At 41.0% G+C, this 22,265-nt stretch overlaps 1 protein-coding gene across 3 annotated transcripts in view; it reads right to left on the bottom strand.

Annotated features, from left to right (window-relative positions):
• LOC105920609 (alpha-2-macroglobulin-like protein 1) overlaps positions 1-7,121 on the bottom strand; it is a 49,587-nt gene extending 42,466 nt beyond the window's left edge. For all 3 annotated transcript variants that reach the window (XM_036149879.1, XM_036149880.1, XM_036149881.1), the window contains exons 1-5: positions 6,858-7,121; positions 4,791-4,971; positions 2,735-2,894; positions 1,790-1,842; positions 264-284 (exon numbers count right to left, since the gene is read on the bottom strand). In XM_036149879.1, coding sequence (XP_036005772.1) covers positions 264-284; positions 1,790-1,842; positions 2,735-2,894; positions 4,791-4,971; positions 6,858-6,943 — 501 coding nt within the window. In that variant the 5' untranslated portion in view covers positions 6,944-7,121. The remainder of the gene's footprint in view (positions 1-263; positions 285-1,789; positions 1,843-2,734; positions 2,895-4,790; positions 4,972-6,857) is intronic.
• Positions 7,122-22,265: the final 15,144 nt, after the last annotated feature.

Raw genomic sequence — 22,265 nt, 5'->3', positions numbered from 1 at the left:
CCCCATTTAACTGAGTGGTTAGGGATGTGGGATTTCTCCTTTAACTTTGAGCTTTCCAGTCCTAAATGCTGTCTCATTGTGGAATCTGTCACAGTAAAAGGTGAAAGAAATCCACAAGTTTAACTTCAGCCTGAGCCTTTTCATTTCCGCTTTTTACTTTACTGCCTCTTTGCGTTCTCGCTGCAGGGAAGGCTTCTCAGGAAGAAAATGCAGACTTTGGCAGAAGTGTCGCAGTCTCAGGGTGGAAGTATTTGAGTTCTTACCTGGAGCACCACCTCTTTGTACTAAAAAGAAAGAAAGAAAGAAAAAAAAAGTCATTTTCAGTTGAAGCCAAGAGGAAGTGCACAAGACACAGTTATTCTAACTATGACGATCTCAGCTGAAAGGGCTTCCTCTGGCAAATACTTTCTAGTATTGCAGGCAGGTCCGTGCATGCTGTGATAATTGGATTTTTCTACTTCAAATCCAAAAAAACGGAAAAACGGAATTAGGAAAAACCAAAGATTTCTTTCCCAAGGAGATTTTGATTAGGAAGAAAAACAAGCTGATAGTTAAATCTGATTGGATTTTCCTTTTGCAGTGAAAATATTTGTTTTGTAAAAGATAACTTACCTATTTCTTTAGAAATGATTTTTTTTTCACAAAAAAGTGGAGTAAGGATTATATTAATTAATTTGATTTGTTCTTTTCGTGGTAATGCATTTAAACCATTATATTAAATGAAAATGATGTAGGAGATGTGTTTTCTATATTTTTTTCTGTTTTGTAAAATTAAGGGGGGCTTAATTAACCCATATGTAGCAGAAACTAATACATTAAGATACAAATATAACCATTTAGTCCTTTTTATGTAAAGGAAAGAATTTTGTGTAGTGGAACCCACTTTGCTCTAAGTTTATTGTTTTGTTCCCCCCGATCAAAAAACCCCCACAGCTTGCGTTATTTCAACAGCAAACGCCTCTGTGGGAGCAAATTACGGTGTAGAGGGAAAAAAAACAGCGCCTCCTAGAGTGACTCTATAGAACAATTGCAGAATTGGGGACATTTCTACAAATGTGAAAAAAATAAACAAATTGGTTTTCTTTGCATTTACATTTCATGCCTTTACTTTGAAGTACAAGAGAATCAAATGCTGAAATTTCTGTTAATCCATTTTTGACCACAAGAAAAGTATTTCAATTCAACTCTGATGATAAACTCAACTACCAAAACATGGATGGACCATTAAATTAACACTAGCTTGAGTTCTGGGGCTATTTTATTGATTATTCAAAGAGCCACGTTCTTCTCTCCGCTCAGATTAGATTTTAAAGAGAGAGAAAAAGGTAAATTCATAAAGCCTTCTGCAGCCTGTAAGAGTGAAGAAGTGATGCTTTCTCTACATTTGCATCTGCGTGGATTTATGGAAATAGAGATTTCACGTTCACAGCATGCTGCCATGTCCTCATCCCCCTCATTAGAAACGGGAGAAAAAGGCCCGCGCCCGTATTGATTCAGATGTTTGGGTCACGGGCGGTGTGCGCCAAATGAACTCTGACAGCGTGTTTATCGCACTACTCCACACGGCGCTTCACGCCCACACCGTCTTCCAAAAGCAACAAACAGCCCTGCTTCCACCTCCCACTCTCCCTGAACCAAAATAGACCCCGCTGCTCGCATTCACTGACTGCTCGCTAGAAATCACAGCCCATCACCAAGTTCACTCATCGCAACCCCATTGCACGTCTCACACGGCTGAGGGCAGTGACAAAATATGAGCAGATAAAAAACAAACAAACAAATGACATACCACTCGATTGACAGGGATGAAGTTAGCATCCAAGGAGACGATGCGGAATTTGACTTTAATAGAAAAAAAAGAATTGACATTAATGGCACACAGGTAAGGTAATACGATATGAGCAACAAACTAAGGGTATAAATAGAACAAAGTTTATATAGCACATTTGATTTTGAGATGAGAACTGACATTAAGTGGCATGTATCATTTACCAGGATTATTCTAATTTAAAATAATCATTTTGGAAAAAGAAAAAAAAATGTCAGGGTTTTTCAGCATTTTTCGTGTCAGGATTCAAGGTTATTCCAAATGTAAATATTCTGGGTTTTTAGTCAGTTTCAGCTCACGACCCAAAAAATAAAATAAAAACTATCTCCATGTATTTATCATTTCCACATGGGTCAGGTTCATATATGAAACCTTAAAAAAAAAACAGACCGTAAAAGGGAGGATGGATGGATGGATGGATGGATGGATGGATGGATGGATGGATGGATTAGGAAGCAAAGTCTATCTCCATGGTCCTTTTAGGATATTCTCGTGTTTTTTCAAACCCAAATACCTAAATCAAATTGCATTCTTTCAGACTGTAAGGGCTCTGTGAAACAGTAAAATTTTTCTTATCAAACAAATAAAACCAAAAAAGGAGAAGTGATTAAAAATAAATCCTGTTTTTTTCTTCTTCGATTAGGGTCAATTTGAAAGTTAATTTAAACCAATTCTGATGAGAGCTGTTGAGAAAACAGTGATTCTGTGCAGTTAGAAATAGATCCTGAAGTTAAGTGACGACTCAGCATTATGCAGATGCAATAAAAAAAAATCCAAAATTGTGCTGCTACAGCTGAATTGCTAAGCAGTGCAGAGATAAAAGCTGAAGCATTTCTAGTTCTCCGACCAAGCTGAAAAGCTCCAGCGCTTCAACACCTCCAGCATGGACAGACATTAGACACCCACCGGTTTGTCCAGGTTTGTAGATGGGCCTGTCAGTCTGCACAATGTGGATAAAACCAGGCGGCTCAATGAGGACTTTGGTCTTCTTGCTCAGGGAGGCGCCTTCTTCACCTGCCAGTGTTACCTGAATGACTGCTACAGTTCTGGTCATCACTGCTGGCACCTGTGACACCAGTAAGGAATAAAACCTCCAGTCAAAACTGAGACATACCATGTGTAATCAACCACAAGCTTCAATGTAGTTTATTGGGATTATATTAGCGCTGTAAAAATACAATCGATTCACATTGATATATCAATTAGATGATTAGCGATCTGATTACATCAACGCAAAATTAAAATATTGATCCATATCGTCATTTTTAAAATATGCTTTTATTATGAAATTCAGATATAAGACTATGGTGAACAGGTGGTTATTATTATTCTTATTATTATTATCATTATTATTATTATTATTATTAATAATAATAATAATAATAATAATAATAATAATTTTTGTTGTGAGTAGATATCAATAATAGTGTTGAATGGACAAATATCACATCATATCAATCCCATCGATCAGAAATCATAACAGATTTTGATATATCGACAAATATTGTATCGTCATCCAAACAAAAAGGGACAAAGCTGGTGATTTACACCCCTAGATTTTATGTGATTTTTCCTTGTAAAATACTCAAGTTCACTGAGATGGATGGAGAGTATTTGTGAACATTAATTTTCTTGTCAGAAGAAATGCAATCTAGCTTTGGACTTTGACTGGGCCATTCCAACTCATGAATATAGTTTGTTCTAAACCCTTTCATTGCTGCTCTGGCTTTGTGTTTAGGGGCTAGGTTGATGTCCTGCCACCACCATCATGTTTTGCTGCTGGGAAAGTGTGAGCAGGGTGATGTGCAATGTTAATGTTCAGAAACGCATCCTTTGTATATAGGCCAAAGTATTTTTCCAAATGCCTGACCCTTCTGCTGTGTTTCTGGGTCTTGATGGCACTGTTTGGCCAATATTGTTCTCTGAGGCCTTAACAGCTGGATTTAAAGAGAGGTGACAGATGAAATCTATCTAATAATCAGGTAACTTTTTAAGCTAATTGATTGCACTGGACATTATCTAGGAGCATCAGGGTAAAGGGGGCTGAGCAATAATGTTCACTTTGCAGACAATTATTTATAAAAATAAATGAAAACCACCACTAGGTTTCCACTGGCCTGTCACATAAATGCCTATAAAATACCAATAGAAACTGTTGAAAATTTTGTAATGTGATAAAAGCTGAAAGGGCAAGAATGAGAGAAAGGATGAAAAAAGGTCATGGAATAATTTTGCAGGATGTGTTTTGTATAACGGAGGAAAATAACTGCAATGAGGCAGAGCCACCTGAGCTCCATAGGGTGAAAAACAGATATTTTCCACCAATTTAATTAGAAAACGTTCCCAAACTTGTTCACTGTGTGCCTTTGCCTACCAAAGAAGCTGGTATTGCATAAGAGGAACTGAAACCTCTTCCAGGAAAATGTTTCAAGGGTATTACTCCCCCGAAAACATGTATTCTGGGCCAGAAAGTACAGGACAGGAGGTGTTCTTCAGGAGAATGCAGGTAGAAAGCTAATCCTCTGGCAGAGAGCCCTCTCAGTTGGGCCGCAAAGATGCAAACGCCCAATCATTCCTGAAGCAGGGCCAAATGCTTCCCAACAAGCTAAAATTATGAGTTTTTGTGGAAGAAAACTTGGAGACAGACACAGGGTTTGCTCATCAATATGAAACAAGGCCTGCAAGCTGAAAAATAGCAAGCAGACGTGTGACAGAAACCAGAGAATTCATCTACTGAGCTCCACTGCTGATGACAGCCTGAGTTACGGCACTACCTAATGAGGCCCGTAATGATGCCAAGATCTGCGGCATTCCGTGACTCGGACAATGAGGGGATGAGGAGAGGAAAGTACATTGTGTTTAGAAACATCATCAATGCATTAAGAGTTTTGAAAAATTCAAAGTTCTGTTCAGTTCTGCAGGAATACAGCCTTCAAAGATACAAAACAGAATCCAAGCTGACCTGGAAGTTAATGCACTGGTAGAATTCCTCGGAGACTGTCGCCTCTAGGATGATATTCTCAGACGAGTCCACAGTAAGGGTGATGGTCAGAAAAATGGTTTCTGTGGGGTTTTGGACATGAGCACACAGGGTCTCCTGTTTCCCTCCAGTCACACGGGAGCTAACAGTCACTGCATAGATGCTGCGGAGAAAAAAAATAGAGAGAAAAAACATGATTTAATGGGAAAATATAAAAATATCTGCCAGAATGTTCTAATATGAACAGATTATTGCTCTGTTTTTGTTCAAATATGTTAAGACTATTTGTCAAATGCTGTAAAAGTTTTATCCCAAAACAGCCGCTTACCAAAAGGTATTAAGTCACTTCCCTTTAAAACACAAATAAGCTTAAATGAGATTTCATTTAAGCTCACGTATGGAGCTATAATAGCAATGAGTTTCTGAATTTTTGATCATTCTTCCTGGATAGCATTTGTGAGGTCATACACTAATGTTGGTCACTAAAGGATGGCTAGATAACTGTTCTAATTCTTTGCATACGTGTTCAATCATGATCGGGTCAGCACTCATTACAGACCTGTCAAATTCTTTAAATCATCCTCTCTCAATGTTTCGATGAACTTGCTTGGCCATGGAAACCCATTCAAAGAAGCTCTTGTCTATTCTTTAGCTAATCTGAATGAGACATGAATCTCAAGGTATGTAGCTAGTGAGTCTGCAGAAAGTCAGAGACTTCTGCATACCATACACCTTAGAATCCACTGACACCACTATGTGATTTTGCAAGGCCTACTACTTTGTGATTGGGTTACTGTGTTTTCCAAGCATTTCCACTGTTGTAATACCACTAGAAGTTGGCCAAACAAATTCTAAACAAAACTAAAGCATTTGCTGAAAGAACATCAACAGTCTGAACATTAATAATTTGATATGGAGATGTGGTTTCTTTATGCATTATACCATTGCAATGTGATTTGTAATTTTATAGTACTTTTATATCGGTCATAAATTAGTAATTTTGAATTTGCACAAGCAATTTAATTTTTTTTCCCCTGGATCAAAAGCCTGACCGGGGATAAGGACTGTAAATTAGCATTCTGCTGGAAGCTCTATGTATGCTGCATCAGTTACCCACCAATAACAATGTCTTAGTTGTACTGTCCCTGTTAAAATAAATAAAATTAAATGTAATTAAATATTGTACTCAAGCAGTCTCAAGCATCTTTGCTTATATATTGTGATGAAGACTACGATTCTATATCCTACATACAGTGACAGAACTTCTTCAAAACAGGAATCAGTAATCCTCCTGTAAAAAAAAAACCCAAGCTAACTCTTCACAAGGGTAGGTTTTTAGCATTACAACCCAAACCTTTAAACAGCTGACCTCAGAAAACATTCCATCCACGCACAGCTAACTGAACTCACACTTGCACTCAGCAAGTTACTCCAAAAACCTTGTTCATTCTCTGAATGCTCAATATTGCATTGTTTTCAGGTTAACTAGGGAGATCTAGCTGTGCTGGGGCAGCTCCAGAATGTTTAAAGGGGGGTGATTTTAAAACTGATTTTAAAGAACAAATATAAATGAAGGCATACTGCAACTGTAACCCCTAAAATTTTATGAATAAAAAAATACTTTTTTGCGGGGAAGAACCCCCCGCTTGTAGCGCCACTGTTGTGTTCGTGTTTAACTGCTGCAGAGCATTTAAGAACCCAGCACAGAGTAACAGGACTCCCCACAGCATGAAAAGGGTCACAATACTTAGCATTTCTCCTTTAAAAAGGAGACAAATGCGGACTGGCTTCATCTCTGAATCCTGCAGCTGGTAAAAGTCGTTAAGACGATAGTTGAGGCCTCTGGACTCTACAGGCTCGCTGTGGGAAGAAAACAACAACAACAAAAAAACACAAACTGTCTGGCACGAGTTACAATTCCGAACAGTTTTCCTCCTGTTTGGTCACTTGCACCAGGTTGTCCTGCAAACTCAGCGCGCGAGTTCTGCAGAGCCAACTTGTTACCATAACAACACGCGGCGCTTTGACTGAGAGTCTTTCTGTACTTACGTCTCGTTCAGGTCGGCCGACACCGCAGCCAGCAGCAGAGCCGAGGCGAACATGGCAGCGGACAGCACTCGTAGGACAGGTGCCATGACTGCGCAGCGGGATAACACGACCGGACCGGAGTCCGGAGGAGCAACGGGAGGTTAAAGAGGAGGGAAGAGGATCTTGCAGTTTGCGGTCCCAGCTGGAGCTTGGGTTCTCGGACAGCCAGGGATGTTGGCTGCTCAAAGTTGTCCTCCCATTGGCGGCGGTGCTGTTTTATAACACCGAACCACCCTCCAGCTATTCCCCCCTCCTTGTGGGTCACTCCCCCAAAGTTCGTTGGACATTTGCAGCCTCCTCCCCTTCCCAAAAACAGAGCCACAAGGCCACCTTTCCAGTTTCTGAAGAAATTCCTGTGAAAAGCTAACATCTTCCCCTAAGCAAGGCAAGAAAAAAAAAGACGAAAAAAAATCAACAATACGGGGAGGAAAGGTGAACATTTTGTACAATCCATGATGAGCACACACAAAGTTTTTACCTTACTTTTTTGTCAACAAGTGAATCTGAGGAGACAAGAGCTAGATACCCAAGGGGCCTGGCCCTGGGATCCATTTAGATATCTTTTTAAAAATTTCTGCTTAGGCCTAAATGTGTGGCCTAAATACTGACAGTCCCACATTACCCTGCACAGTTACAGAAACCTCCTGGCAAATGGTGTTTAAAAACATTAAATTGGCAGTAAGGAAATATTCACATATTCATATCTATCTATCTATCTATCTATCTATCTATCTATCTATCTATCTATCTATCTATCTATCTATCTATCTATCTATCTATCTATCTATCTATCTATCTATCTATCTATCTATCTATCTATCTATCTATATATATTAGGGCTGGACGATGATTCAATAGCAATATATAGCGATCAATATACATATATCAGTGAAAGAGAAAAAAGCGTTTAGCGTAATGTGAGGCATTATATGGTCTACATTTGTCGATATTGCTTGTCCAAACGATCCACTCCATCACTCACATAAGCATATTTAAGATAATTTCGCTTGCCATTCCTGTTACATTACAGTAACGTTACTTTGTACAGGCATTAACGTTACTGTATTTTAGTACCCACTCAAATTACACTGCTACCAGTCCTCATTCCTCTCTTTCCAAGGTAGGGGAACACTGGAGCCGTTCAGGTGAAGACAGAAAAACGGGTAGGCTAAACAAAGATCGAAATAATGTTATCTCCAGTTCCAGGTTTGGTGGCAAATGGTAGCTGAGTGAGTTGCATGTACACAGTAAAATAGTTCATAAAATCTATATTTTATAGTGTCATACAAGACGTTATATGGAATTTATGACAGCATGCACCTTAAGTGACACGGCAACTGCTCATAACTGTCCAAAATTATAAAAACACCGGAGAAGCAAAGAAGGAATAGGTATGCATCAAATGAAATATATTAATTTGAAATCTATTAGCTATACATTATCAATCTTTTCCTCATCATCTAAAATGAGTAGGTATTCAGTAGGTAGCCTATGTTGGGAGTAGGTTAGATATGTATAGTATAAGCCTACTGAAAGTGCCACTTTGTTTACATCCTGCATACATATAGTTTGGTTGAACATTCTGTATTGATAATGTCACAGCTTTAAGTCACCATTTTTAAAAATGCAAGCTGAGGAGATTTTGGGAAGGTATAGATTATATTGTTCTACACAGCAGCTTCATATTGTTTTAACCAGCGAAACTAGCAATTCCAAAACCTGAACATCTGATACAAAAAAAATCTTCCCACTATAACTGCATCTTCAAAAATACAGACATACATCTCAAAGTATGGCTGGACAATTAACCCCCCAGCAATTAAGAAGAAAATATTATGATAATACAATTGATTTGCCACGTTCCATTTCAGAATGATCTAGTTTTGTCCTGTATACTGCTTCTCTCACAAGACTGTCAGGTGGTCTGGTGTTGATTTAAGAGCAATTAAGGATGAGGGGAAGACATTTGCTTTCATTTGTCATGAAATATTTATTTAAGTTTTATTTCTCTCAATCACCATCTTAGTAGTTGCCATTCTAGATCTGAGTGAGACATTAATATTTATTTTAAATCTAATAAATGCATCATATTTCTAAAGTCAACAATTAGTGGTGTTGAATGTACATGATTTCAGTTTTGACCAAAATTGTTGTGATCATTATTTTTGCAACATTTGAGCAGCGCTACAAGAAATACAAGCACAAGTCTGTCCTGATACCTAATTTCACTATTTAATGGGTCAACAGTGTGTCATCCTTTAGGTTTGACACTGTTTTATAAAGATTTTTGGATGAAAGCCATAATATGACGATAAAGGACAAATAGTCTGATTTTTCATATGAAATTAAACACTTCTTTATTCTTATACATGAAATAACTGCATATACAATTTCCATAGCTCTTTCCTACTTCTACTTCTACTTCTCCTCATTTGTGACTCCTGAGCTCACTGAAATTAAGCTTTTCCATTGTTTATTCTACTCCCCAGATCCATATTGGCAGAGAATCTGTCAGAAATTGTGACTCTCCTGAGAGGTTGAGGTAGCCTACATCAGAAGAAACGATCAGCTGGATTGAATAGCAAAAGGTACGGCTACAAGATGAACAGGTTAATTAAGATAATTAGTTCCCGTCAGTAACTCACTCTGGTTGCATACAAAGTTTTTATGAAATATTATCATGCCCTGCTGGCATAGTTGTTATTATTTTGGAGTTTTATACTTTGTTATTGCTCAATTTGTTAGTAAATATAGCCTTTCGTGTTTATTTACAACTTTTATGGAAGTACATACTGCACATGCGCTGCAGGGGTTAAAACAAGGAAGCAGGTAATGGCTATTTGCATCTCCAGGCGAAACAATGAAGAATGTTCCCAAGATCCATGGAAGAAATTACAAAAAAACATGATTCCAAGAGAGATAAGACTAGAATAGTCCTGGGAATACAGTATGATCGTTAGTATTGACTGAAGAGGACACTAAACCTGCAGAGGCTGAGATGTGACCGCAGAGTTTACTGACATTAGTAAAGACTCTGATATGAAGCTCTTCAAGTAGCTGTAGATTGGTTAAGTTAATTTATAATGGTTGGTCTTTGATCATGCCGAGCGGCTGCTTTACTGCGAGGCATTCTAGAGCACCAGGCACAGTTTGGCATTATTTAATACTGATTTATTAATTGAGCAAACTGGCATTATGATAGTTCTGTGATACTGTAGCTAGATGGCACAACGTCTGTTTATATCTTCTAATCACCCAGCGGTTGGGCAATAATTATCCACAAAAAGAACCTTCAAAGCATTATTAGAACGGAGGCTTCGTGTATGTAACTTTTCTCATGATGAAACGGGTTTTGGTCAGTCTAACAGCTGCTGGGACGAAGGATCTATGATAGCGCTCCTATTTGCACCTGAGGTGCAGCAGTCTGTCACTGAAGGAGCCCTAAGGTTCCGTAACAGCTTCATGCATGTGGTGGCAGACATTGTCTAGCAGTAATGTAATTTTTGTTACAGTCCTCCTTTTCTCCTCCACCTGTACTGTGTTCAGGACAGAGCAGGCTCTACTGATGACAGTGGTTACAATTAGCCTACTTTTACAATGGTTTTTCTTTTTTGACTTTATGTTCATTCATTTCAGTTTTATTTTCATATTAATTAGCAGGGATCACCTCGTCATAACTTTCCTGAAAGACTAATGAAATTAGAAAAATAATTTTCCTTGTCTGGAAACAATTTGGATTTAACAGAATTTTTAGGATACATTTTCTCATCCTCTTATCTTCCTATTTATTGTCCTCTTATGTCTTATTTTAAAAGACATATGTCTTTTCTATTTGCAGATTGACAGAGATGTCATCCAGCTAATGGAAGATGCAAACTATTTTCCATTATACAGAGACAGGATAGCATTGTTCAACTTTTGCAAGTGTCAAACACACTCAGCAAAGCAGAACAGGGACTTTTTGAAAAGCTAAGGGAGAAGCTCAAGCTTAGAAAGGAAAACCAAACTGGAGAGGAGTCAGAAACCTCCAACAAAACCAAAAAAGCTAGAGTAAAAATATCAACAAGAAATATTGAAATAGGATGGGTTCATACTAATGGCAAAATAACAAAACAGGTCAGAGCAAAGCAAGGTGGGGTTACGAGTAAGATCTCTATAAACATTCAGGCAGGATGTGATGAGATACTTTCCATTCTCCATTCTCTTCTGCTTTTCCGGGGTCGGGTCGCGGGGGTAGCAGCTTCAGTAGGGAGGCCCAGATGACCCTCTTCCCAGCCACTTGGGCCAGCTCCTCCGGGGGAATCCCAAGGCATTCCCAGGCCAGCCGAGAAACATAGTCCCTTCAGGGTGTCCTGGGTCTTCCTCTGGGCCTCCTCCTGGTGGGACGTGCCCGGGACACGTCACCAGGGAGGCCTCCTAACCAGATGCCCAAGCCACTTCAACTGGCTCCTCTCGACGTGGAGGAGCAGCGGCTCTACTCTGAGTCCTCCCTGGATGACTGAGCTCCTCACCCTATCTTTAAGTGAGAGCCCAGACACACTACGGAGAAAACTCATTTCGGCCGCTTGTATCCGGGATCTCGTTCTTTCGGTCACGACTCAAAGCTCGTGACCATAGATGAGGGTAGGAACGTAGATCGACCGATAAATCGAGAGCTTCGCCTTTTGGCTCAGCTCTCTCTTCACCACAACGGACCGGTACAGAGCCTGCTTCACAGTTGACGCAGCACCAGTCTGCCTGTTGATCTACCGCACCATCTTCCCCTCATTTGTGACTCCAAGATACTTAAAGTACTTCTTGATTCTGAGATCATACAAGTTGCTATATATTACAAAGTTCATATATTGTGACCCGAGGAAAAAAAATAAAACATTTCGATGACAAGGTGGATTTTTAAGGATTTTTAGTGCAAGGCTCATAAAAAATGTTGCGCCGGGTGTCACGTGACCGATGACATCATTTGTTGACTAGCGTTGATCTGTTTACATTGCAACAAGTTACTTCCTGGTTGCAAACTCGCTTTCTCAAACACAAATAGACGGATTAAACATGGCTAAAAAGTGTGTGGTTTATGGTTGGTCAAATACCAACAAGGATAATGTCTCCTTACACACATTTCCAAACCCGAAACGTCCCGGAGGTGAGAAAATCCCCGCTGAATGGAATCGCCAAGTAGCCAGTAGACTCTAAACTTTCGTTTCAGACCCAGCGTTGCCTCACGAGTCCTGAGCGGAGTGTTTCTCCCACACCAGCCGCGACAATCCCTGAGCGGCCTGAGCCCAGAGAAGCTCTCTGCGCTCAATCAGAGCCCACGAAGCTCTGTCTCCTCCTCACTCATCACGCAGTGGGAGCAGAGAAATCTGGTTATCATCACAGCAGCCTGCTGTGAAGCGACGTGTTATCCACACCTCCTCTCAGCACGGCCCTGCTATCCCGCAGAACCCTGAGGCGTTTCGAGCCATGGTGGGGATAGACCCACAGCTCTTTCGGTTACATATTTTTGAAAATATGGTCACTAATGCATGTATTTCTGAGTGGGTGGATCTCAGAATCAAGAAGTACTTTAAACTCCTCCACAAGGGGCAATACATCCTCCCCAACCCGGAGAAGGCACTCTACCCTTTTCCGGCTCAAGACCATGGAGTCGGATTCGGAGGCACTGATCTTCATCCCGGCCACTTCACACTCGGCTGCGAACCGCTCCAGTGAGAGTTGTAGATCATGCCCTGATGAAACCAGATGACCCCCCCCCCCCCCCCCCCCCCCGGGCCTTGCCACAGAGGAGCTTTTTAACCAGCTCGGTGACCTTGGCACCAGAGATGGGAGGACCCAACCCAGAGTCCCCAGGCTCTGGTTCATCAATGGAAGACAGGTTGGTGGGATTAAGGGGGTCTTCGAAGTATTCCACCCACCGACACATGACGTCCCGAGTCGAGGTCAGAAGCACACCACCCCCACTATAAACAGTGTTAGTACTGCACTGCTTCCCCCTCCTGAGAAGCTGGATAGTGGACCAAAATCGCCTCAAAGCCGTACAGAAGTCTTTCTCCATGGCCTCGCCGAACTCTTCCTATGCCCAAGTTTTTGCCTCAGCAACCAGCCGAGCCGCCCGCCGCTTTGACTGCCGGTACACATCAGCGACATGCACCGACAACCTTGCGGCCACAGCTCTGACTAGCCGCCTCAACAATAGAGACGCGTAAAATGGTCCACTCAGACTCAATGTCCCCCACCTCCCTCGTGTTCAAAGCTCTCCTGGAGGTGAAAGTTAAAGCTCTGTCTCACGGGGGACAGATGTTCCGAGCAAACCCTCACAATACATTTAGGCCTACCAGGTCTGCCCGGCTTCCCCCCCACCATCAGAGCCAGCTCACCACCAGGTTGTGGTCGGTGAAGTGCTCCGCTCCTCTCTTCACCCGAGTGTCCAAGACATGCGGCCGCAGGTCAGATAAAACAACAGCAAAGTTGATAATTGAACTACGGCCTAGGGTGTCCTGGTGCCAAGAGCACATATGGACACCTTTATGCTTGAATATGCTGTTCGTTATGGACAATCCATGACGAACACAGAAGTCCAACAACAGAACATCACTCGAGTTCAGATCAGGTGGGCAATTCCTCCCAACCATGCCCCTCCAGGTTAGATGAAATATTAAAAAACGGAAAGTCACTATTCTTTCCAGATGGAAAATCCAGGAAAGGTCACAAATGTGATTTTGAATTTGATGTTTGGGATTTCAAGCAAAATCCTTTTCCCAAGGATGTCACCATCGAAATGTTATACAACAAATTTAAACTCCCACTTCCGCACTTCCATAAATCAACTCAACTACAATCAGTGTTAAGTGAAGAGTCTGATAACAACCATGCCTGTGGCAAATGTGTTCCTCAGTCTGATGTACCAGAAATTGAGGTCATTGATAAACCATTAGTGAACAGACATTATTGGGAAGATTCAACAGATGAGGTTCATGTCTCTCCTCCAGATATGTTCATTGTTTATGAAGAAGTCCTCACAGCTTTTTCAGTAAGTCAAGAAACAAGAACAGTTGTCATCAGTGATGCAATAACTCTGAACCTGTTGAGTTACCTCAGAGTGATTTTGATACTTTTGCCTGAAACAATTTTGGTCTTGCACTACTCAAACCGCTTCAGTGAAATGATAGAGGCCTTTTCTGACCCTGAAATCTTGAACCAAACACTGAAAGTCATAAGTCTTCTTCCTGACAACTCCGTAGAGAAGGGTAGCGGGTCTGGTGTAATCAGAGATTTATACATTAGCTTCTGTGCAGATTTTTACGAATGTTGTACCCTTGGAACACTGTTTAAAGTACCTTAGGCATGATTTCTGTGGTGCCACCTGGAAAGCAGTTGGGAGAATTCTTCTGAAAGGATTTGAAGAATGCCAGTACTTGCTAATTAAACTTGCCACTCCTTTCCTTGAGGAGATGTTTTATGGTTAGGTGCACAGTGACCAGATGAGAAGCTTTCTGAAGTTTGTAAGCTCACAAGAACAAGATGTCCTCAAGCATGCGATTAGATAATTTTGACCTGTTGATGATGACCTTTTTGAAGTGCTTGATAGATATAAATGTAGGAAGAGAGTCATTCCTGCTGCTCTTCCAGAAATTTTGGATGACATATCTCACAAGGAACTTGTGCAGAAGCCAATGTTTGTCATTGACTTCTGGAGGGGATCACACAGCCACAGTTTCATCTAAAATCTGGGGAACAGACCGAAATGTATAGTGATTTCAAACCCACCCCAAAGAGAGTAGTAGGAATATTAAACTTTCCTACAGAGATGACATCCAAGCAGGCACAAGTGGTACAGCACCTGAAAAGATATGTCAGGAAGCTTAACGAGGACAACCTTCTGCAATGTCTCTAATTTATTGGTATCTGGAGTTATTAAGGTTGAGTTTACAGTTCAGACCAGTTTCACAAGAAGGCCAATTAGACATTCATGTGGGATGCTCCTAGAACTGTCTGACAGATACAAACGTTTTCCTGACTTCCGCAGTGAGTTCAATTCCATTCTAGAGAGCAACGTCTGGGTAATGGATATTGCGTAAGCAGGAGTTATGTCTGAATTAATTCCCTTTTGAATTTAGTGAAACTGTTATTGTCACAAACACATACATTCGTTAAAGGGATTACTATGTTCTTTGTATAAACACACATTAGGCCATACATATGATAAACACGCTTGATTAAAAAAAGCTTGTGCTATGATGTTCACTGTTCACTCTTTCAATTTTACAGAATGTTCAAGCTATCTTTTACAGATAAATGAATGTCTTGAATGCTACATGTTACATGTACTTCCTTTCCCATTTAGTTCACATAATGTCTATCACCACTAGGTACATTTCTCTGTATTTCACAGTATACAGAGTTTTTAAACCTAGTGTCTGGATTTTGCCACTGCTTGGAGAAAACCCTGACTGCTGTGAATACACAAAGATTTACCAAGTGCAACCCATCTGACAATTGTTTGTACAAGTGCTTTTTGGCGGCAGGACCTAGACTTCTCCTGTAACATTAAATAAAGGTTGGAGCATCCAGAGCATTGTCACTCTTGTTCATTCAGAGTAACAGATCCTCGCTTTTGCATGATTTTTAACTCATCCGAGCAGTTTTCTAAAGGATTTACATGACCTGAGCCACCAATTGAAGAAGGTTGATGGTGTCTGGGGACCACCTTATGTCTTGAGTTGCCCATATCTTTTAGACACTGGGTTGAATAGTAGTCTGTTTTCAGCTTACTTGTAGTCTACTGACGCTTTATTTAAAATCTTTTGGATCCCAAATGAACAGCTCTGATTAAATTTGAAAAAAACTACAGTTTCCTTTATTTTGTAGGAGTTGCTTGGGGTGCTTTTATCTTTATATCTATTAAAAAATAACTAAAACACAACATTTGTTTCTTTCGGATAGATGCTTTCAGATTATTTGTTGGATCAAACTTGGTGGATGTTGACAAACCTGCTTCCAGCGTGTTTTTACTGCTGTGAATCTTGACTGATTCTCAGCAACCATAACAGGCTTGATAAAAACAAGGACGTTTTGTTGGTTTCTTGACCATGTTCTATACATTTGAATTACAAATGAACGTAAAGAACCATTGGCTTTAATTATTAGCAGAAGGATTATTGTTATGTACAGAGTGATTTATTTAACAGCTAAAAAACACTGGCCTAATACCGCTATGATCATGCATCCTTCACTATTTAACATTTTTGGAATAATATTCGATGCTTCATCCTTTATTTGTCTTTGGCAAAAGTTTTACTTTTTTTGTGGAAGGATGTGTAAAACTCTGCTCACACCACCGTTTCAAAGGCAGCGTCTTGCAGGTAGTTGGGGCGAAGCAAAGCTGGCCCGTCTTTGTTTCTCTGCATCCCAACCAGAGCCAGCCAATAACTTGCTGGCAGTGAATCGTTTAAACACACAAATCAAGGACTCTAGCACAAAACAATGTGCAGCAAGGACAACTACAGATGAGGATTATGGTCCAGTGGGACACAGGAAAGGTTAAACATGAGAAGATTTCCTCTCAGGATATTAAAACACTCCTCTCTGACATGCCACACTTCCTCCCCTTCATTCCTGAGAGAGGAGAGGAGGCAGAATACAGATAAGCAGAGAGCAATTTGCACAACACAGACATTATTCGGTCTGACTTTGTGGGACAAAGAGCACCTGAAACCTGGGTGACAGCACACAGGTTGGGTTAGGCTGTTTTGTTTTTTTCATCCATTTCAGGTTTGAGGCGGAGAGCCTTTTTGACTGAAGGCACCATGGTGACAGTCTTTTATCTGCTTTTATCCTTCCTCTCCTCCTGTCTTTGATCTCTGCTGCTACAAGTCATTTGAATTCAAAACTGAATGGAACAGAAATTAAAACACATTTTCCTTTTCGACAATTGGCTTCTGCCTTGTCCTTCAGCCGCTATGGCTAATGAAGAGCTTCTGACTCCTACTGTTGATGATCTCTTACATCACTCTAAAGAGACTCGTAGTACCACCTAAAATAAAGTTGGTGATGCTGCATTAATGCAGTAGAATGCATGAATAAACACATCCATGAGGGATAAGCTGACTGTGGAACGGCAATGGGCTGGGTCATTTACATAGACTTAACCTTCAGTGTTTCTGGTCAAACACACTGTTGTGCTATTACATACTGTTTAAAGTTTGTTAATGTTTAATAAATCACTCTCTGTCTGTTAGGTATTGTCCGGTGAATATCAGCCCAAGAACTGATATCAGGACAATCGTTGAAAGGGATGATTCGAGCACTGCCGTTCTGTTAACAGCAAATTCTGTACACATATAGAATAAATGAGTGACAACTTCTCTTTAAGTTGAAGAATTTATTAACAGAAATAAAATTAACATCCAAAGAACATCAATGTAGAATGCTGTTTATCTGAATTAACACTATATTTCAATTAACAAATCCTCTCATTAACAAGGCTAATGAAACTTAACTAAAACTGCTAAGTAAAATGAAGATAAAAAGAAGCTAAGGAACTATGTACACACAAATGAAACAAAAGACAAAACAAAGTGGTTGATCATCATAATCAGAATAATTCAGTGAATCCTGGTTCACTGCAAGATCTAAGTTAAGGAACAAAAGTTCATCTTAAAGAATGTGGAATGGTTAAATTAGCGTAACTAATTCAGAACAACATTTGGTATGTGTTTCAATTCATTTACAAAGCAAACCCTGAGTTAAAACATTATTTGATAAAATAATATTTTAAAGAATTTTAAAAATTTGCTCAGTAAAATATCAGTAGACTTCTAGAACACTCGATTTTATTAATGCGATTATACCTCCAGGAGGCTAGGTGTTGCTGTAGCGATCAGTCGCTAAAATCGGTTAATCCTAGAGTTACACAAAACACTTTTAAAGGTATACTATGCAACCGGGGTTGATTTTTCCAGCGAGGCTCCCCCCAAAGGGCGAAAGTAAAAGTGCACTGTCATAAAGATGCTCAGCTGTTCTGGTTTCTCCGTCAAGCCAGGCGCGGTTGTTTTGAGCTTAGCAGACAGGCGAACGCAACGAAAAGTCGAAAAAACGGCAGTACAAACAATGACTAACACAGTGAAAGTATGAACATCATACATACCGCAGCGCTATCTTGGCGAGGCGGCCGCCTCGCCAAACTCACGCTACCGCTTTGCCAACATTCAAAAAAAATAAAATAAAAAAAATTAAAACGATAATAATAATAAAAAAACAAAAAAAACCTTGCGGTTCTTTGTTGTTGCTTTCACGCGTGCATATAGTGAATGGCAGGGCAAAAACACATGGAGTTCTCGCCGTAAAGCAAGACTGACTCTCGCGGTCTTGCACGAGACTTCTGAGCCTGTGGGCGCAAGCCGAGGGCTCCTGCAATTGCAAGTACGGTATTTCCCTCACAGACCACCAGGGTGGCCGAGAAAACCTTTGTTCGACCTGAAATGACTCATTTAATCATCCAAAATGGTATGGAACACATTAATTAACTGAAAAATGTTGCATAGTATGCCTTTAAATCAACATTAATATTCCATATTAATGGATATTCCATATTAAATGTCGCTCCAGACATTAATATTCCATATTAATGTGGTAATAATGCTCATAACACTATTGAGTGATAGTGGAGCGAAACAAAACAAATCTTATGTTTGAACGAACCGTAGGGGCGTATCCGAGAAGGGCGATTGTTACCGGAAGCTAATAGCATTAGCTAGCGGACATTATGTGCTAATTTTAAAAAGCTTCGGCTTTATTTTAGTCGTAATGAGCGGGCTGGATAACATAAACATCAATATCCCAATGTATAAAACCCTTGTGGAGATAATGTTTGTTACAACTGTAAAAACACACTTGAATTACATCAGCAATGGCATGGTTCGAAGAATGGTAATGGGACCTACCTTGTAAGCTCCACGTGTTTCAAAAACACATTAAGTAACCATCCATTTAACTTTCCCTGTTTATTTCTCTGCCAAACCTGTCAGTGCCTCAGTGTCAGTTTGGTTCACTTAGGGCATCCAGTTGAAGCAGGGCTCCAAGGAAACGTCGGTTATTCCAGCAACGGGCAGCGGGCATGTGGATCTGGGCTAGCTGAAACGCTGTTGGAGCAGGCAGCTCCGGATCGTAGTAGAATCCCCGGCATGCAAAGCTCAGCCCGCAGCAGGTGACTCCTGATCAGCCCCCCGTCTCAGCTTGACCTGGTGAGGAAGGGAGACCGCTCCGCACCGTCTCGCGTCAGCTTTCCTGCAACAGCTGACAAAAATAAACAAAGCTGTTTCAGCATTCTTTCACTTCGCAGAAGTGAGACTGCAGACTTAGCTTTGATACAGCCAGCAGTTCTTCAAGCCTGGTCAGGTCCTCTGGACGAAGAGGAATTCCCCCTTTTGTCGCTCCAGGAGCAACGGGAAAATGAGTTTCACAGAAAGCACATTTTACTCAGCTTGTGAGTCTTTGAGCCTCATGTGGCCCGCATGGGTGGCTGGCCTTTCCAGTGCAGACCCACTCCTTGAAGTAAAGAGTGAGTTGTAGCCTGGCTTCATAGCAGGGCGCCCTGCTGCGAGAGGCTGTTTCTGCGTGGATGTGTGAAATTCCTTTGCTTACAACCCATTTTGATTTCTCCTCATGTTACATGTTGTTCCTAATTCAATCTGATTTCTGCCCATGGCTTGATGTCACAACAGCACCAGTCACAGCCCTTCTAAATTAAAGTCTAATTCACCGAGTACACTCACAATGCTCATGTGGGAATTCACTGATATGCAGACCAGTAGACAATTTGGGGTTAAGTGCTTTGCTCAGGCACATTAATATGTGACAGGAGGAAGCTTGAATGAAACCTACAACTTTCCAGTTGTACACAATTTCTGGTTGAATAGCATAGCCTCACACTTAGAGAATGTGATTCTCATCCCGGCTTTGGTCCTCACTGAGGTCATGATCCAAAGACGGCAACATCCATCCATCCATTTTCCGTCACGCTTATCCCTGTTTGGGTCGCTAGGGGTACTGGTGCTTATCTCCAGCATTAAATGAGCAAGAGGTGGGGTACACCCTGGACAGATTGCCAGTCTGTCACAGAGACGGCAACATAAACACGGAAATTCACAAAAAAAGCAAAAATGGTACACCTATAGGGTCCTAAACCACATGCCTCAACCTTGTGTACACCTCAAGATGCTGTTGATCAAACCACAAACAATGACTTGAGGCAGAAGTGATGGAGTCCAACCCACACTGGCATTGCACGTGTAAGACTTGATGATGCTGTTAGCTGAAAGCAAAGGAACAGAATTTGATTTCTTTTTTTTTTTTTTTATATTAATCAGGATCTGTAATTTGCAAGTAAAGATCCAAATCTGGGCTCACTGATAGGCTTGTTTTCAAACTCCATATTTTTTTAGTTTTATCTGATATGTTTAGTCTAACAGAAATGCCCACAGCAAAATGAGGACTCATATAGAAAAATCTTTTCCTATTTTTGTCATGGTTTAGTTTTGGTCTGGCTGTTTTCCCGGTTATTTTCCAGTACCTCCTCCTCTAACTCAGCTCACCCTCCACTCCCTCAGCAATCAGTCACACCTGTTAGGCACTAATTTGTCAGAACTCACTCCACCCGCCAGTCTCCCTACAAAAGCCTCTCTCAGTCTTCTCTTCCCCGCCGGTTCGTCATCAGACTCCACATATGTCAGCCTAGTTTGATCCCTGTTTAGCTGCTGGATTTCCTGCTACCACTGTGCTTCAAGTAAGGCCTCTGCTAGCTGCTGGATTTCCTGCTACCTCTGTGCTTCAAGTAAGGCCTCTGCTAGCTGCTGGATTTCCTGCTACCACTGTGCTTCAAGTAAGGCCTCTGCTAGCTGCTGGATTTCCTGCTACCTCTGTGCTTCAAGTAAGGTCTCTGCTAGCTGCTGGATTTCCTGTTGCCCTAGTGGTCCAAGTTTGCTGTCTGCTTTGTTGCCTGGATCTCCTGCTACTCCCTGTACTCCAGCAGCCCTGCCCTCCCAAGAACTGTCTCGGTCTGCATCTCTGGTGTGATAGCAGCCCTACATCTCCAAGAACTCTCTGTGATCCTCCAGCTCCTGCTCCCATCTGCACCTCCAGCTTCCTCCAGTCATCCTGGCCCCGCACTCAGTATTCACCCGTTCCTGCCCGATAACTGACTCTGGTTTTCTCCTGTCATATAAACTCACTTCAATAAATTTGCATAAGAACTAGCTCCGTGTGTGTGTGTGTGTGTGTGTGTGTGTGTGTGCTTGTGTTTGGGTTCTCCTCAACAAATCGTGACAGTTTTGCTTCCTCCATTTTAAATGGGGATGTTCGAGACAAACAGGGATGGGTATATGCAGGGAAACGTGGGTGAGTTTTTCGGCTCAGAGTAGAATAAAATCCCGATTACTTGTTTTCTTTAAACCCAAGAACAGAATGGATTTTCCATAGCATTGAAGTCAAAAGTTCAGACTGTTTTTTTCTTTGGTATCAAATCTTCTACACATTTTCCAAAAAAAAAAAAAAAAAAAAAAAAAAAAATTAAAATAAAGTAGAGACACCCCGTTAAGCCTGTAGAAGAACTGGCACACATGCAGACCAGTTATGGGGATGTAAATAATCACCTAGAATGTACAGCAGAAGGCACAAGTAGTGTCATCCTGATTGGAGCAGTGGTTTTACCAGACACCTTCTGGAGTGTCTGACATTCCCACTAAACAGGGAGTGAAAGACAGCAGACTTAGACGATCCCTTACAGAGGCCTTCGGCTTTGACAGGACCACTTGCGTGTGAGTCCAAGCGTTCATATATTTTCCTGTCATGTGGTGAGTACAGTTGTTACAGTGGCATAATATTGGAACATATAGTTAAGGTCACATTAATGTTTATGTGCTCCTTTATTTTGATCTATGGTAGCACATAAAAGTATATACAGTAAAGTTTGTAGTTAATAGGTAAATGCAGGAGTGTCCACCAGCAAATCAAAACAGTGCCACAATCACTGCAATCAGTACACAAGTACTGATTGCAGTACTGCCACTGCATTCTCGTGCTCTAGTATTAAATACTTTTTTTTCTGCCACTGCAAACAGTACTTGTGTACTGATTGCAGTGGCAGATATCCTTCCTTGGTGCCTGTGCTTTGGGCAACTGATCCTTTATGTGTAAAGTGGAATGAAAAGGAGACATGGTTTAGAAAAACAAATGTTCCTCATGGATTGCTCTTTATTTAGCTCATCCCTCTCCCACCAACTTTAACCAGCCCAGCTTCCCTCTCCCTGGTGAGGACAAACATCCTTACAGCATGATGCAGCCTCCACCCTGTTTTACCATGTGGCTATTGTGTTC

Source organism: Fundulus heteroclitus, chromosome 18 (assembly GCF_011125445.2).
Source record: "Fundulus heteroclitus isolate FHET01 chromosome 18, MU-UCD_Fhet_4.1, whole genome shotgun sequence".
Lineage (NCBI taxonomy): Eukaryota > Metazoa > Chordata > Actinopteri > Cyprinodontiformes > Fundulidae > Fundulus > Fundulus heteroclitus.
The sequence above is the reverse complement of the archived record's forward strand: the minus strand, read 5'-3'. Positions and strand labels throughout refer to the sequence as shown.